Consider the following 18,935-nt stretch of genomic DNA (forward strand, 5'->3'; position numbering starts at 1 on the left):
AAACACTGAAAAGATGTATGATTGACTATAGTAATATCCCCCTGCTTGTCTCCCCGATATATTTAATTCAAACAGGATATGCAAATTACATTCCCTTCAAACTAATACTTTTTTTTCTTGCATTTAATTTTAATTATTAACATGCACTGATATCGTCACTGAGTTCCTCATTGGGAATCAAGGTAAACCTATGCCACTATGATATCAGAGCTGTTAAAGTGGAAGAGTGGGTATATCATGGTGGATAAAGCAAAGTACGGCAGATCACTAGTTCCAAATCATTTCACCTGCCAGGAGCTCACATCTTTTAACAAGATGTTTTGTTTTTGTTTTTGTTCGTTTGCTTGTTTGTTTGTTTGTTTAATTTTTGTTTATCAAATCTAGACTTTGTCACTCTTCACCAGGAACGTGATTAAGGTTCCTTTCAATGCTGGGGGGGGGGGGGTAAATAATAATAGCAGGGCGTTCTGGTATAGAGTGATGTTAACACCAAAGACCCTGGGTTTATGTAACCAAGTCATTGTTATCGTAATCCTTCTTACTTTTATCATCGTTGTTGTCATTATTATTATGTCATCATTATTTTCAACTACTACCACTACTACTACTTCTCTAGTATAATAGAAGTAGAAGCAGTAGTAGCAGGGAGGTGAGACCCCTTGTAGTAGTAATAATAGCAATACTAATGATAATATCAGTAGAAGTATGAACAGTTCTTATTTAGCCATTTTAATCATGCTGAAGGTAGCAAATGAATGAATGAATGAATGAATGAATATCATAGGCATCTGAACTAATCAATGACTACCAGAAGAAATCATTGTCAACAATAAATTGCTTTTTCTTCCGCTGAATTCCTTTTTCTAAAGATTATTGCTTGATAAGAGACACTAGTCACCTTGTTGAGCATTCCCTGTGTTTCTTTTTTCTTGCCGTTCGTATTAAGCCTATTCATCTTGTCCTCGTGATGCTTTCCGCCATCCCCGTCATCATCATCGTCATCGTCGTCGTCGTCGTCGTTCAACCCGTCGTCCTCATTGCCCTTCTGCCGACCGTCGTCCCTGACTTCGATCTCTGGCGCCTGAAAGAAGACTGTCAGGCGCTTGATGCTGACCGTGGCGGCTATGTAGTTTGTCGTCACACGGGAGAGGAGCTGCAAGGGCGTGGCGAGCTGGTTGAAGACCGACAGGGACGCGAAGGTGATGGCTGGGGTGAGTACTTTATCCGATATCACCGTGTAGAGGCCGTAGGACTGCAAAACAAGTACAGCATTTGTCATTAATCTCGTTATCAACTTATCACTGTTTTATTGATTGATATTCATGGTGATGGTTAAAACAATGATAATGATAAGATGATATGAATATAAACCCAACATCTATGATATCATTTTAAAAACAAACAATTTTATTGTCGTCATCATTATCACCAGCACCATGATTCTTTCCGTTTGTGATCATTAATTTACTATAATTTTGTTACAATCATCATCAATAGAATTCAGTAAATAATTATGTTAATGAAATGTCGATGCTGGTACAAATATAATCGGAATTAGACGCAAACAATTTGAAGGGAACGCTTGGATTGCAACATTCTCTTTTTTTTTTTTCAAGAGAACACTAACATCAAGACAACGTCAAAAATACTTACAGCAATTCGACTGGACAAAAATCACAGTTGTAATTGCCCGACGCAGATGTCGAATTCCAAACTTAACAATTCGAATAGCTTATGGCCTATGAAAGGGGGACAGCACCATATCCTGCAACTTTCATAGTCATTTATTTTTAGTTCAGTGTAATTATGAGGCCCCCATCCATTTCAAGCTTAATCGCTTACGATGGTGGTCTCCTGCATTCAATGATCTCTGTTATTTACTGAAAAATACTGTATATCTTATTTTATGTTTTTGTGTATGTACACTGCTTAATCATGGAATCACCTATGTGTATCTATTTGTGTACAGTTATCGATTTATTTCACTGCACTTGCTATTCTTTGTCTTTGCACTTTGGAAATTTGTATTTAGATTGTATCTGATTAAATGCAGAAATAAAATAAAACAAATCAAATCAAATCAAATCAAAATCAATCTCCGACTGAAAAAAAAATCCAATTCAAATCAGTTCCACATGAAAGGCGAATCCATTCACGCACTAAGGTGCAAAACATTATTGCAGTCAAATTATTGCGAGCGTTACAGATTTTACTTACCACAAGCATCACTACGATTGGAGCGGCGTTATTCATTCCAGCTGTGCAGGAAAAGATCAACAAAGCATAAATCATGAGAAGATCAAAAACTCATCAGATGAAGGTTTAATATGTAAAATGTTATCCATACACAATTTGAATGGCAATTGGAGACTCAATACAGTGAAAATAAGTGTACTGTCATCTTGCCCTTCACTAGGGGCCATGCATGGGTGAAAACACCGAGGGTCATATGCACACGCAAATTTAACCAACTAAGTGAATAGAAAAAAAAAGTTCCTAATTAAGATGCCAGCAGCTTTGTGCAACGTTTTCAGGGATACTTTCTCTATTTCTCTCACTTTATCCATTAATCAAGGTATTTTAGGTCATTATGCATCTGACAATCTCGCTCTCTCTCTCTCCCTCTCTCTCTCTTTTAACATCACAGATTGCCAATAGTAATTATTTCCATAAACCTGCTACGTAGGCTCATTGATTATCGAAGGAAGTGAGCTTATACATCTTGTGTGGGTTACGTATATGCATTGAACTAAAAAGTATTTATAGGCCATTGAAATAAAATGATGCCATTGACATTGCAACGTATGGGCATAGAAGGCCTGATTTTGTTCTGTCGACAAGGAATAATTTTGCAGGATGTTTGAAATATCGTATAAACACAGCCTACTTCCAATTCAAGAGTTTGAAACTTGGTAATGGGAGCATCTTACTAAGCACGATTTTGAAGATCACTGCCCGGACGCGCTGGGCTGTCTCGTCAATCTTGACCTTGATGATGGAAGTCTGGAAAATCTGCTCCCACGCGTTGAGCTTCACCACCTGAATTCCCTGCAACACTTCGTTAGTCTTCTTCAAGCGTTCGTCCGAATATTTCTGTAAAGGAAACCACAAAACTTTGTCATGTCGAGTCACTCCTCTTATAGTGATGCTGTATTCAATTTCAGCAAATAAGTGAAACTGAGAATATTCCGACAAAATAAAGGGTGACGTGGCTCAATTAAACAGCTTTAATACAAATATCCAGCTCATATCTTGCCTGAGCATGATTTCGTATTGGTCTTTTTCTGGATGAAGAACATGATTTTGATGCACAATTTTGCTCAAAATATGTTTGTTTGCTGTCTAGCCTTTTCACTGTTTCTATGCCATGGTTTTTGAGAAAAAAAGGGGGATGTAAGGAGTTATGTGATGCAGTCTTGAAAATTGAGAATTTTAAGAACTTAAAACTTCACCCTATAGTGCCCTAAGAGATTTTGTGAAACTTGTGTGGCGACGTGTTATATCTCTTTACATATCTGTTTAATTCCGTCAGCAACGCTTTCAAACTGGTGAGGTTCGTTATTCCAACGATTTGTTATTCCGAACACACAATTTCGTACACATATATATAGATGTTCGTTAATCAGGAAGAAAAAAAAACTGTAACACGTTGAAACATTGAAAGGTAAGCTATCTTGTCGGAAGGAAGGCGTGATATGAACCAAGCTTATACCTGGCGTTTTAGGATTCAAAGCGGCATCCAAAGTTTTATTTCTTGCCCAAGGATAGTGCTTTCAGGTGGAACATACCATTGCCATGCTCTGGTAGGTCGACTGTCGGCTTGCACAGAGAGACTGAATGGGTAATGAAAGGAACAGTAGAGCGGCGCCGGCCAGAGAGGAGAACCCCAGCTGCTTGTACAGGATGAACATCAACCCTCCAACCTGTTTTCATACCGACAACAAGGAAAACAAGGACAGAGAAGGAGAAGGGAGACACGTAAAATTCAGAATTTTGAAAAAGTCACAAAAGCATTGATCAATACTATGTAGCTATTATACGTAGGTTAAAGAAAAATACCTTATCTATTTTTCCCACTTCATGTCAAACATAAAATACAATGGAATGCGTACATGGCGTATTGTCGAAATAACACATGCATTGATCAACGCTCTGACATAGTTAATGTAAACATGAGAACCTCGAATGGAAAAGGCTTCATTTCACTGACATTTGACTAGTGATCGCTGCCTACAAGGTACCACTCACCAGGTAAGGGACGGACCAAACAAGGTGGATCCACATTATAGCCGTGTAGAGATTCTTCGGGTCGACAGACATGTGGTTTGTGATTTGCCCCATAGTCATTGACCCACTGTTGATTGCACTCGTCGAGAGGCGAAGGGACTTTTTGAAGACAGCTGTCTGCAACGAAAGAAGACACGCCATGGTGTTAAAAAGTTGTTGTTTTCACCATAGACCATGCACCTTTTGAGTACGCGACAGCCCGAACCCAGGAAAATGGTTCTGTAGTGTTAGAAAGGACAGCGATGTCGTTTTCTGCAATGTTCATTTTGTTGCCATTTTTCAGACAGTAATATTACGAAGTGTGTACTGTAATGCTAGACGAGTTTCTATGCGTACTTATTTATCTCAATGAATGATTTCGTCAGCACTCTTACCATAGAGGCGATGTGCTGAAAATGCCGTGGCTCATCTTTACTACGGTACTTTTAGAGGCTGGGAATCGTACTTGGAAATGTATCATTCATTACTCATTTTTCTTTCATTTCAATATCTTTATGTGTTGACAATGCCTGTAGCCCATTCTTTTATTAACTCTAACAACTTCTGGTCGAAATTGCAAATTATACTCGTCATTCACGGTACTTCTTTCATGAACATGTTTGTTACCTTCAGTTGCTATGGGGTTCACCGACGAATCGGTTCTGCCATTAAAATCAACTTTTGTGCTGTTGTACCGTACTTCAAACCGAAATCGCAGAGGTGGAATGTTAACGTATCATTCGCTCGAGCATGAAAGCATTGGTATCTCATCATAGCATGTGAAAAGAATTCAGAAAAAAAAAACTTAACTTGATGTGATTGCTATGTTCCACAAATACATAAAATATAGCAAAATGAAGTGACATATTTACTTGACACTGTATTCTTTTGACAGTCAGTGTGAGAATACACATCCAGTCAGAACACATCCTTTTCTAAATGAACTCAAACTTTTTACATGAAAAGAGACGAGGAATCATAAGCAAATACCTATGACTCCCCGTTTAGCCCAACGATGTGGTCCCGGCAGATGCAGAGCAGGACCAGACTTTTATGTGAATTCAGTATCTGCAAACAACACTAGCTTTACCTTTATCAAGCTTCTATCACTTGAATTATTTCAGAGCTGGGATATTAAAAATATTTCTTTACCCAACCAGACTTTGAAGTCATACACAATAACAAAATCTTCCAATCATGTCTCGGCACATGCGAATTCTGTTTGGATTTCAAAGCAAGTGACTTTAATTGAACCTCCATAATGTATAGCTCGAGGGACTTAAGAACAAAGTGACAAAGAGAAGAGTATTACGAGAAACCGCTCAGCTGTGACATTCGAGAAACGTAAAGTGATTTTAGTCTGGGTCACGGGGTATATCGTTGTTATTGTTGTTTTGACAATGGATGGCGTGCTGGTTGATGGTGAAAGGGAGTGCCCCATCGTCTTAACCCATTACCAACTGGATCCCAGCGGGTCTTGTATAAAATCTATTTGCGGAGCATGCAGAGAGGAAGGAACAAGCCAACCCCTCTCAAAAAAATGGCCTCATGGTTCCAAGAAAGAAACTAAGCTTGCATATATACTGCCTAAAATACAAAGTCATACTGCGTTGCTTGGTGAAGTAAATGATAGAGAAAGATTTGCGGTGGTGTCACCGCAAATCTTTCTCCCTCAAAGTCATACTGTATGCATGTGTGCATTATATGTATACATACATGAAATATATGCAGACATATCTGCATGTACGTAAGTACAAAACATTATGCATGCATGTGAGTACGCATGTATATGTGTATGTATGCGTTCGCACAGAAACAAAAAAAAATGATTTAATGTTCACAGGTTTTTAAGATACTGTCCTATTTCAAAAGTACAAAATATAATCATTCAAAATACATCATCCCGCACAGCAGTATTGTATCAAACAAACATTGTTTTCATTATTTTGTAATGCCTTAACTGCCCCTGCCTGCTGTTCATAAAAAAATGTCGCACAGATAACAACAACAACAACAACAACAACAACAACAACAACAAAGTTAGACGAATAACTTGTTGAGAATGTCTTAGAATAGTAAAAATTGCATAAAAGAATATCATAGCCTGGAAAGGTCCATATACGGCTACATTTACTGAAAAGTAGGATGGTTGTAGAACACATTACTTGTATGGCGGCTTGGGCATGCACGGCCTCGTTAATCACCAGGTAGAAACACATTTGGGTGGTGAGTTTCTGAAATGCTAGCTGGATGAAGAGCAGTCCCACCAACACAAAGCCATTGGAGAAAAATTCCCCTACGCTGATATACTTCACGTCCTAGTGTAACGAGAGAGAGAGAGAGAGAGAGAGAGAGAGAGAGAGAGAGAGAGAAGGGGAGAGAAGAGGAGCGTACAGAATTACAAGTGTTTGTTAATTATGATGTGGGGCCCGTTGCATAAAAGTTACAATTATGGTAACTTTGCCATCCAATGGTAACTACCATGGCAACACTACTCAACAGCCAATCAAAATCAAGAATTCCATGGTAGTTACCATTGGATGGCAAAGTTACCACAACTTTTATGCAACGGGCCCCTGGCCTGTTTATCTGACATTGAAAAAAAAACACACAAAACAAAGTGCAGTGTTTTGCTTTATACACCTATCATTCTGAAGAGGATCTACGTTCTGATGGGAAATTTTAATTCCTTATACTGTATTGTTATAGAGTTTTACGAGCATACAATCTCTCTCTGCATTACTGGATATAGATAAAGCAATGGGATTGTTTGGCCAATTGGTGCTATGAACCACTTACTCGGAAGAAAGCTTAAGGAATCCAAAGCGTTCATGTAAATGTAAATTAAGTGAAAGCAGCATGCACATCAGTGAAAGTAAGCAGTGAGAAAAATCTGGCATTCTATTCAAAAGCTCTGAATTTTCAAAGGGTCGGTGCCGTCATCGCTGGACGAGGAGACTACTACGCTTCATGACGTCATTATGGACAACAACATACAGAAAAATAATCATAGAGAAAATTCAACATATTTATTTTCCCTTCTCTAGCAGAAGGAAAATGCACTTGACTTCCTTCTTGAAAAAAGCAGGGGGAATGATATTGCCCTTAAAGTATGTAAGTATTGAGTGGATGGAATTTGTACTTTTCTTGAAAAATGAAATCTGGTGGAATTCTCCTTTATTATTTTTCCTTATATTGCGTCTCCATAATGAAGACACAAAGCGTAGTAGATTCCTTACCTAGCGAAGACGGCACTGAAACTTTAAAAATGTATAACTGTCGAGTCAATAGTCCGATTTTCTCAAAATATTCACCGATGTGTTCTTTTAATTTTGGTCCTTTCCCTAATACTTTTACTCATCCACATTTATGTTTGGCTTATTGGTTTCTTTTAACTTGAGTGTGTCTGGCTACGTCTTAATTGTGTGCACCGTAGAGTGTCATGGCACCCTGGGTGAAAAGTTTGCAAAAAAATAGAGTGAGGGCGCTGCAGCTGTAAGCTTGATTCCAGGATCTGGATATGCCTAATCATGAGTTGTTCATGGGTTGAGTACCACAATTTGATAAAACATGACTATATTTTACTATGAAACCCTTGAGCCTCATTTTCATGGAAGACCGTTACGTGAATCACACCTTTATTTCCTGGTCCGAGGTCGTGGTCCTCGCCGTCCATTCGATGATACCCGAGATGAGATAGGGCGTGGCGAAGGAGGAAGTGTCGGCCATAAACTTGAGCACGCCACCGATGTGCATTCTAGGAAAGAGTGTTCTGTTCAGAACTCGATACAAACTGATGTCGCCACCTCTTCCCTCGACTCGATCCTGAAACACGGTTTATGTTACAAGAAGACAGCGTGACAATTAGGAAAAAAAAAAATATTTCTGCTGTATGCATAATCACTGGTAGGGTATAGGACATGTGAGGTGCTATGGACCAGCGGTAAGCATATTCAGAGTGCGTAGGTTATTTGGCCACTTGAAGCCAGCTTCAAAATTCAATATCAGAAGAGCGCACGTCGACCTTTAGCTAAAATCATTCATAAGTTATTGTTCATTTAATGTCATTGAATGTGTACATAATATCTTCCAATAGTCGATACAATAACTGTTTCTTTTGAGATGACTCCACTAATGATATATTATGTAAAATGAGCTACTACTTTTAAAAGTGTACTTTGCATTGCTTGTATCATTGTGAATGTGTGCATGGATATACGTGTCTTTTTTCACTCGTGTTCTCCTATATATGATTCCTCCACTCAAGTTAAAAAGCCCTTTCTGCAAGCCACCGCCGTGATCTTATCAGTGAAGACAAACAAAGAAAGATGACAGTGCCTCCTATAACTGTGACCTGTGATAACGGCAAGACGTCCGAAACAGTAGTTGTATTCGACAGTTCATGTCTTGAAGCAAAACCTGCAGGTTGCGAGAGTAAACTGAATTTGGCGCGAACACTTTAGATGCAAGCTATAACTGCACTCCTTGGCGTATTAAAATTTGATGGACATTAACAAATTCTTCAGTGGAGTGGAGGGCCATGTTACAGTGCAGCAGTCACATTTTGAAGTGGAATATTCTCTGCATATCCTCTGTACTTTCAAGGATGGAGACCAAGAAAAACATGTGTTTTTTTTTTTCTTGTGTCTTTTATTTTTCCGTGGACCCATGGTTATTGATACAGAAGAGCATTTAAGTTTTGCTTTTTAGATAAGGAACAATGTTGATAATGAGGTGACAAGCTTTTCGTAGTTATCCACGGTTAAAATGAATTTCAATTTTTGACGTAAGACATGAGTTATAACAAAAATTCAAACGCATAACGAACGTAGACTCTCGATTCATGCAGCCCCCAACTCATCTCTACACAAAAGTTATAAAAACAATAGCCTGCGATACTTGTTTAACAACACTTAAAAAAATAGTGGCGCCCACGTGGACGTGGAACATGTAAAGATAAAAGTATAAAAGATTTGCTACAAGCCAATCGATTCTTGATTAATCTGTAGAGCTTATGTTTTATTTCTAAGTTTGTTATCGCGATCATATGAAAGAGGAGAAAAAAAAAAATGTTGTATGGTGACGTTACCGAGACCTGTCAAATCACATAACAGTGGATCTCTTCAAACGTGAGATCTAGATTTATAGAAGCATCACCTTTTCTTGCTTGAGAAACTTCAAGAATCTTCTACTGATGTGGCGGGTTCTGTGCCTCTTTGGCAGGTCACCCAGATCTTTCATTTCGATGGCGTTCTTGTATCCTTGTTTGTAAAGCGGATCCATCCACATGAGTAGCATGTTGGACGGCAAACTGCTGTAATCGTCGTAGTAATGCATGTCGGGATTTCTCAAATCCGGAGGCAGCTTCTCTCCGATTGGCGAGAAATTTCGACACACCTGCAAATAAAGTCAACAAAAGCAGATAGTAAGAAACAGTGGGAGAGAATAGATGAAATAAAGGGGGGGGGGGAAACAGTCACTGTGACAGAAAGAAAATTGATGGACCGACGATGAGTGGATGACAGAATAAGGGTAGCCTAGAGGTATAACTACGCACCAATTCCAAGACCAAACAAATTTCGGACTGAATAACTGCGTTCTCGAAAGTAAATTACAACTTCTTTCATAATAAGGTCACTTATACATAGACTGCACATGTTGATATCATACAGCAGTAACATATCACATGCAACAAGTGCAAGTGTCATCAAAAACTCCTGTAAATTGTTCTCCTGATCTTTCTTTCTTTTTTCTTCGTGTAAAGACAAAATATCTTTGAAATTAAATGGATTCTGTCTTTCCGTGAAGTTGTGAATAAGAATGTATAAGTCATTGGACTGTGAATCGCCTTGTTTAAGTTGCAGTGATTAATTGAACAAGGGATGTGATTCTATTTATTTTATTTATATCGCATGAAGAAATGCTGCTTCGGATTCCCACCATACCCAAATCAATGAATGATCTTTCCTGGCAAATCTTATGATGTTTTCTGAACTCTTTGGCAAATCGTGAATTTATGACATTTTTGACGGTCTATAGATGTATTCATTTACCACGTTTGCCGGGAAAGTTGTTTTGTTATACAGTGGTTAAGTTTAGAGAAGAGTAAAGTTATGGCATTATATGAATTCTCCATCCTGTTGCATGAGGGTCTTCATTAATCAATCGTAATAATCATTTTCTGAAACTTGTCTTTAATTCTTCATGCCATTCTGCCACATTCGTACGAAGGTATACTTGTAAGAAAATGCCACAGAATTACCAATTTCCACATAAGGAAGAGTTCGACCAGCGCCATGATCCCGGCAAATCCGACCACGATTCCGCTGAGGATCAGCCGTATACCATCCGATGGGATGTTAGGATCGTTTAGGATGTTTCTCAGTCTGCAACATTCCGCCGCAAGAACGGAGATCCAATATATCGGCTGCAAGATCGCCAATATCGGAAGGTCCCAGTACTCTAGTAAGTGGTAGTAAACCATCACTAAAATGGCGGCAATTCCCGCTGCAATCGGCAGCATGTAGAAGCGCGGTGGCGCGAGCTCTCCCGATTGTGAACGGAGAAAGTCCAGCATCGCCCCTTCGCCGCACATGCACAGACAGACCACGAAGTACAACATGTAAACCACCCATCGCACCACATGACCAGGATAGGGGATCAAATACCGGTGGTTCACGCTGCGCGTAACGTTGAAGCACGGAATGGCTGTCAGGATGACCAGTGCGAGCGCGCTAAAAGTTGCATGGATGCAAAATCCAACCGAGTCGATGAAACACTCGTCTTCCGTCCAGTTCTGCGCTGGGTGGAGCAACGAGGTGGTCGAATCATTCGATCCGCAAAACCAGGCAGAAAATTTGTTCTGTGTCTCCATGACGACACAAGCGTAAGCTCATCGATTATTGCACCTGTGGTTGAAGTGAACAAGTCAATACACGTATAGAGTTATAGCTTCCATGATGCAGACAACATTGTCCAGAATAACTGCTTGTAATCTCAAAAGTTTTAGGCCTGAAGTTTATCTGGCTCACACATGTACTGCAATCTATAGGTTAAGACCAAAAACTTTGTAAATGATGAAGTTTTGTCGTTAATTTCTTGTAGTGTGGCTACTTCACATATATCTTTGTTTGTTTGCTTGTTTGTTTCCGGTAATGAAACTGAGTTGCCTGCAGTCGGTGTTTGTCAATCGCATAAAAATCCATACTTCAGAAAGAAGGTTCCTGTTTAGACGTTATACCTCCACCCCATCCCTTAAACACCAATCATGCCAATCTTTGGCAATTACATTTAGACATGAAATTTACTTTTAAAGGAGTCGATTGGGAAGTGAGTTTACTTGTTACAATTTTCCATAGGCGATGAAAGGTATCATAAATTCAATAACTCTCATATTAGAGTACTGACCCGCGATGTTTTCTTCAAACCTAAAACTCCGCGAGACGTTTTCATCACTGGCAAGTATTAGGCCTACACGTCATACGACAATCATTAAGGCGTAGTCCAGCGAATCACAAGGGATCATGGGATATAAAGGTTATGATTGGTCAATCTCTCTCTCTCTCTCTCTCTCTCTCTCTTGCGCAGAATAGGACTTGTATCACGACAAAGACACACGATGCGTGTATATATAGGAATGGTCAATCCCAGGCACTCAATGGCGCATCGTCGATGATTTCTGATTAGTAACTTACTGAGTACTGACGAAGCTATTTTGGTTGTTTATAGCAATTTTATGACATGGTACATACATGAAATATCTGCTATGAAATACTATGAAACTTTCCTACCCAGGTAAAGAAGGGAACTTCTCTTGGTGAAGACGTGTTACCTATAAATACGGAAAAAATAGTAATAGCGGAAATCTGTTATATAGACACCCTTAATTTTTTCAGACGTTTGTTTATGTATCCGAACTGAAAGAATTTCTCGTTGGCACAATGTCGTAAAGTCTCACAAGCAAACAAATACCGTATGTCAATAAGGCAGGTATGGAGGCGTAGTGTGTTATTCATAATAAATGTCACCATTGTGACATTTTTTCAATACAAGTTAGCACCGTATTGTGTCCTGCGTGCAGCATGTATTCTTGCGTCTTTTGTAAGACGTGTTGGCACCGTATCATTATCGGGTACGGCATTCATTCTCACATATTGTCCCCTGGATAATCATACCTATTTGCCTCAAGCAGCCTTTTCGTCACACACACACACACACACACACACACACACACACACATTTTGACAAATGAGAGTGACACAGCTTTCACCGTTCTTCATATTTACTTCAACACCGTTCAAGATGTCATTCCCAATTGGATATTGCCTGAATCATCATTCTGCTTGCCGCAAGCACTAAGTTTAAGAAAATACTGTATGTGAGATAACGATGTAGGTTTTGTTTTCAGTTACACACAACAGTCTGAGGAAAACTTTTAATGATAATAAAATTGATGGCAAATTGTTTATAAGATTATGTGTTTTGAATGCTGGTTTGCTAGAGTGATATTGCAAAACTTCAAACATTTTTCACAGCCGTACAATATTCCACAGAAATATATCAATTTACATGGTATGTATTTACTTCTCTTCTGAAACCACTGCGTAGCTATGCGATTCATACCATCCTTTATGCAACTGTTTGTCATTCCTATTCTGAACTATACTTCACACATTATACGGATCATAATTACATCTAAATCCAGTGGTCGAAATCTCGGAGTGCAAAACTCACCCCGTTGGTCCTAGAGCTGGATCAGGCCAAACGTCCCTCCAGTATGAGACGTGGATGCGAGAAAGATCAGTGGGTTTCAGCAAGCTCATGTACATTCAAGAGATTCCTGGAGTAGTTTGAAAGACGGGTATGCGTCAGGCGACACGGCGCCACGGTCTAATGGCCAAGTGTGGTTCCTTCCATCAGGTGCGCGGTTTCGTGAGCAGTGAGTAAGTGATATTCAGCCAGATTCAACTTTGACACGTCATGTACACGTCGTCGGCTGTAAGATATGGTTGAAATATCATATTGGGGGTTGACTTTTTTTCCCCTTTTTTTCTTTCATGATGCTTTTTTCCGCTACGTTTCATGCAGTTCAGCGCACTCGTTGTGTTTACGAGTGATCGCCTGCTGTCATTGATCTGATCATGTGCTTTGGCTTTTTCCCGCATTATCCCGTTTCGCAAGGGGGCGTGAGTTTGTCGTTCTTCTCAGCCATTCATGCGGTAAGCAAGCGTTCACATGCACCTTCCTGCAGAGCGTGTATCAAGGCCTCACGTCTACAAAAAAAAAGTATGAAAAGAAAAAGGAGAAAAACAAGAAACAAATCTTTGGTATAAAGATAAAAATCGTGACAAGGAATGAATGATTCAGTTCTTATTCACAGGAAACCAATTGAATTGCTTTGTCTCAGACGTACATTTTTCCAAAAGTACGCTTGGGTCTTTTGTGTTTGGAAGGGGGGGGGGGGGCTGGAGGGACTTCTGCTGTGACTCCCTTCAGAGGCCATTATTATGGTTAGACTGCAGTCTCACCACTTAAAAGTTGCATTTGTTCTATATAGTTACAGTTGTACACTTCAGAACAACTAAAAAGATCCGTACAAACTCTCAAAAGAGCACGTCCAGGTTTCAAAAATACAGTGCATGTTGTATTGTACACAAGTTCACACCCATCAATCGTATCAAACTAGTCTCTATACCACGCTGGTCCTCATTATTGTTCATGATCTCTCGTCCCCAAAATAAGATTTTAAAAGGAAATCTTTCAGTTTTTATTGTACAGACATGATATGGACTAGAAGACCCATTGTGTATATCCCCGTGAGAGACCTTCGCCGTCTTTTCAAGCAATGCACCTGACCGTGCGTGACTGTAACAAAAATCTGTTCAACCCAGCGAGCATATTATGTTTGTCTTTGATATACTTCTTTCCCTCTGCACACCATATGCCAGTATTCAGAGAACTTGAATCAAATCTGAGGGGCGTGCTCCCAAATGGCAGTATCTGATTTGAATTTCTTCAAGTATCTACTTGATCAGAGTGATATCCAACTCCACAGTCACTACAAGAAGTGACATCTTGGAAATTACATGTTTTGAAATTTCATGTTCTCCTAAAGAACGAAATCAGGCAAACTAACTAACGAATGATTGTGGAAGTGATACTCTCATAAATCTTTACTAAAGTCCCCCCTTTTAACATGAATTCGAAAAATGAAATCATATGTTTTTTCCTTCCCCCTCCCCGAAAAAGCGTTTTCAGAGCTGTTACAATTCTATTAAAATGCTAATGATTTTGAAAAGGGGAATGGATATTAATGATGTCGTTGTCGAAAGGAATCATTTCCTTCCACTCTAATATACGAACAAATTGGAAATTTGTCGCAGGAGCAAATGTCGTGTCACCGACACGAATTTGCCTCAGAAGATTACTTCATTCTTCCCAACGGATTGTAATCTGAAATATAAACTCTTTCTTTTCCCCTTTGCCTCTCCCTCTCAAGTATTAATAGTCATAACATTATGTGACATTAATATATGAGTGTCGGCACTATTTTTCCCACGCAATTGGTGTTGTTGTTGTTTCTGTATATAAGAAGCTTCACTGTCCTTAGTGTTTGCGTCGCCCTTATGGAACAAACACACGGTCACACAGTGCATGTGGTTTTATGTGAAAATGTCCCAATTTCACATAGTTACTATTATATGTGAAATTGGGATTGCACGGCCGTACATTACTTTGAAAGGTATTCCATTCCCCGCATCGAACCCGTATCGTTAGAAGCGGAGTCTGAAAATTTAACATATATGTCGTTTTATTGTGTGTGTGTGTGTGTGTGTGTGTGTGCGTGTGTGTGTGTGTGTGTGAAATGGTATTTCCGAACTAAGATCTGTCATAATGTCCGTAATTCATTGAAATACGTACTCTGTGCCAATATTGCACTCTATATTTTGGATCAAAAATTTATCCTCTAGTGATTGGTTGAAAGAGCTTCACGTGATTATGGGTATTTTCAGCTGTATCACAGTGTTGGCATGTTTGACACTCAATATAGTGCTATTTGCAAAATTATGTCACAAAGCATTTCTGAAGTTGTGCGCAGCTTTGCACCGTCACTCTGTGAAATGTAACAATTTTTAACAAACAATTGTTACGTCACATAGCAATTGTGACATCACTCACTGCATGCGTCGTACCGTCACTCTAAAATGTAACAATTTCCCCCCCCCAAAAAAAAGTGAAGTCACAAAGCAATTTTGACATTGCGCGCTGCTCGTACCACCAGTCTGTGAAATATTAGTAATGTATCAATTTCTTTTAAGCAATTGTCACGTCATAAAGCAGTTCTGACATTGCGCATTGCTTCGTAAAATCACTCTGTAATTGAAAAATGTAAAATTTTTCAAAGCAATTGTAACAACACAAAGCAGCCTGACATTGTGCGCTTCATACAAGAGTCTCTTCACAACATCGCATCCACCACTACGACACGACTTCTCGCTTCACATTTTCCCCTTCTTCTCTTTAAATTTTTGATCCAAAACATAAAACTATACTTTGCCTAATTTCGAGTTTCTGGTTACTATAGCCTTCGGTGTCTCCAAAAGAACAATTCACTTCGGGGCTGCGCTCCTCGGTGAATAAGTTCCTTTGGATTCACCTCTGCCCATAGTTTTAACCAGAAACTCTCAAGGCAAAGTATGTTTGTATACTATCTCACCAACACATCGCTGGAATATGCAATGAAGATTGATTCCCTTAAGCGATGGATCGACATGATAAGAGAATAAGAGAAAGTACCTTCATCGTATTAGATACTCAGAGGTTTTCTACGCATGATCACGTCCCCATTGTTGACTGATTACTCCGCATTGGTAAAGCTGTATGTCATTGGAGCTTAAATACACTATCCACCCGCGGTCAAAATGGTCACATGAACCCCCCCCCCCCCCCAAAAAAAAAAAAAAAAAGAAAAAAAGAAAAAGAAAAAAAAAGAAAAAAAAAATTTGCCAATCTGTAATTTAAACAAAGCAGTTGCGCCAGATTTATTAGACTTTACAAATGTACTGTTTTTAAGAGTGCGGGGTATTACACATGTGTTACATGTACACTATGTAATGTTTGAATGTCCTGTCAAACATAGACAAGTGGTAAATGAGATATAGAATACCCACAATACGTCGTTCGGAGAGGCCTTGACTCTTTTGACCTATTAAGATACTGCATAAAACCATGAAACTCTTCCTCTTTCAATTTAACATAAGCAGGATTATTGATTCAGCTACAAGGACACGTTTTCAACATTTTTTCTACTACGAATTTAAAGCAAATCAAAGAATTTTATAATTCAAGGAATCCCAACGAAATACTAAGAATCGGCTACATATTATTGTAAGACCTGTAAATCCTCAAAGATGCAAAAGTTTAAAACAGGTTATGATAATTGAAACATAATCATAGTAATGTGTTTTCTGTGTGCTTGTGCAAAGAGATTGTCTATTGTGTTTTCAAAATTCCATTCATAGGGTAAAGTGTCAAAATAATTAGGCTCTCCGAAATTATCGATTCTGTGAATATAGATATGAGTACAGATCACAGATGGACTCTGTAATGTAAAGCGATGAACATCATAAAATGCATAAGTATTAACAGAACCAAAGAATGCTGACTGTTCCTCACTTTATTTTCTTTCTTTTTTTCAGTTCATCAACAGAGATTAAAAACAAATTTATTAGTAACAGATATATTTTCATTCAAAAGCCTTCATATTATAAAAGATGGAGGTGAATGTATGATTGTAAAGTGAATTCGATATATATTACTCACTTTGTGGTAACATTATGTAAGTTGTTGTTTTTTTTTACCGCCAATTCTCGTGTTTATTGAGGGGCAACTATACCATTCGGGGAGGACATTTTTGTTTGACATGTTTAATCATATTGAAGAAAGCATATGAATAAGTCTTGATGTATGTAAATGATAGTCTGATAGTAAACTATTAGCATTGCTAATAATGTAACTAAGATTGAAAACATTCATATTTCTTTGGAGTACTGAATGAATATGTCATTTTTCAGAGAGGACATTTTTGGACGGTACTGAAATCGTCAAAGTTATAAGATGGCTCGGTCACAAATACCATTAGGAACTGCTACGAACGCCGTACGAACGATTTTTAGACAATTTCGTAAGATCTTCTTAAGAAGGCCGTACGAAACCAGCGTTCGTAGACCGTTCGTAGACCGTTCGTAAGTTCGTAGCCTGGTCGATGGTCTTGTCCAAGATTTTCTTTTACTTCGTACGAAACCCTCTCTTCGTAAGGCGGCTGTACGAACGTCGTACGAACATCGTGAGAACTACGCAAGATTTTGTTAGGTCGAGAGACAATTCTAGAAGCCTTAAATTCTTACGATGATCGTAAGAACGCCTTAGGTCGTTCATAGAGGGTTCTTACATCTTTCGTAAGAACGCCTTCCGAACGGAGATTCGTACGGCGTTCTTACGAACAACTCTTCGAGTTTATAAGACGTTCGTAAGGGACTAGTAAGGCGTAGGTACACAATTTGTGCAACTGTTGAGTTTTAGGGCGTAAAAAGCCAAACGCGCGAAGTTCAAATCCTCACTCGGTTATAGGTATTCGACCAGAAAGCATCTCTGGTAAATATGGGACCGCTACAACGACTCGATTTTCTTCTTCTTCCTCTTCCTCCTCTACTTGCAGATGCAGCTGCAGTTGTAGTCTCCCTGACACTACTGCCATCTTGAACTATAAAACTTTCACCTGTTACAGGATTTTCGACAGGACACGGCAGCGTCTTTTTAACAACCCGACAAAATATACCCCCAAAAATCGTAAAATCTTCTTACGAATGACTTGAGAGTGCCGTGAGTTGCACGTACAACCATCTTACGACAAAAAGAAATCGTAAGATGGCCGTAAGAATCTGTGCCCCATCTACGAATCTCTACGAACTCCAGAATTCGTACGAACAGTAACATTCATACGAACGCATTGTTCCTACGAACCTTTGTGATCGTAGCTTTATACGGTCACAAAGCTTCTTAGGAAAGATGCGTTCTTACAAATCTCCCTGTTCGTAAGAATTCATGGGCTTCGTACGATGTGAAAAGAACAATTTGGGACAAGACTATCGACAAGGCTGCGAACTTACGAACGGTTTGAGAAAGATGAAACGCTAACCTATGCTCTGAAATTTCATAAGTCATACACATTTAAAATGTCCACATTTGATTTGTTCATTGTGATGATATGATTTTGGTGATTGATATCATATAGATGCGCTTTCTCAAACTTTGAAAGAAATCAGATGAGAGTACAAATTCGAAAAAAAAGGAGAGCTTTGCCTAAAATTCTGAAATCATTGTAAGTTGTTTAAGGTTAAGTTAACTAGGCCTAATATACCACATCAGATTTTGTAGAAATGTATACATTTATATTTTGTTTGTTTGTTTGTGCAGGATGCTAATAACGGGCAAATTTGAAAAGCGTACCTGATTACAATTTCTAAGTCATGCATGGGTGGCCATACATTTAAAACAAGTAGCCACTTAAAAAAAAAAAAATCACGAGTGTCATTTTTTTTTTTTTGGGGGGGGGGGGGATGTCTGTGAAGCACCCCGTCCCTGGTGTGTATCTAAGTGCCGTTGCAGTT

At 38.9% G+C, this 18,935-nt stretch overlaps 1 protein-coding gene across 1 annotated transcript; it reads right to left on the reverse strand.

Annotated features, from left to right (window-relative positions):
• Positions 1-204: 204 nt before the first annotated feature.
• Positions 205-11,140, reverse strand: LOC140244705 (ATP-binding cassette sub-family C member 8-like). The gene is made up of 10 exons (XM_072324324.1): positions 10,529-11,140; positions 9,424-9,663; positions 7,903-8,091; positions 6,432-6,584; positions 4,242-4,404; positions 3,789-3,916; positions 2,931-3,093; positions 2,218-2,258; positions 899-1,252; positions 205-210 (listed from the first exon to the last, which is right to left on the reverse strand). Exons 1-10 carry the CDS (start codon positions 11,138-11,140, stop codon positions 205-207), a joined length of 2,049 nt encoding a protein of 682 aa, XP_072180425.1.
• Positions 11,141-18,935: the final 7,795 nt, after the last annotated feature.

This window comes from Diadema setosum, chromosome 2 (assembly GCF_964275005.1).
Source record: "Diadema setosum chromosome 2, eeDiaSeto1, whole genome shotgun sequence".
In the NCBI taxonomy this organism is placed as follows: Eukaryota; Metazoa; Echinodermata; class Echinoidea; order Diadematoida; family Diadematidae; genus Diadema; species Diadema setosum.

Excerpts from the sequence above, each read along its gene's own strand:
- LOC140244705 (XM_072324324.1), bottom strand. The coding sequence starts at position 11,140 with ATGGAGACACAGAACAAATTTTCTGCCTGGTTTTGCGGATCGAATGAT. Across the intron at positions 3,917-4,241 it reads CGTCCCTTACCTGGTGAGTG|GGTTGATGTTCATCCTGTAC; the intron begins GTACCTTGTAGG and ends AACAGGTTGGAG. Across the intron at positions 2,259-2,930 it reads GATCTTCAAAATCGTGCTTA|CTGGAATGAATAACGCCGCT; the intron begins GTAAGATGCTCC and ends TTTCCTGCACAG.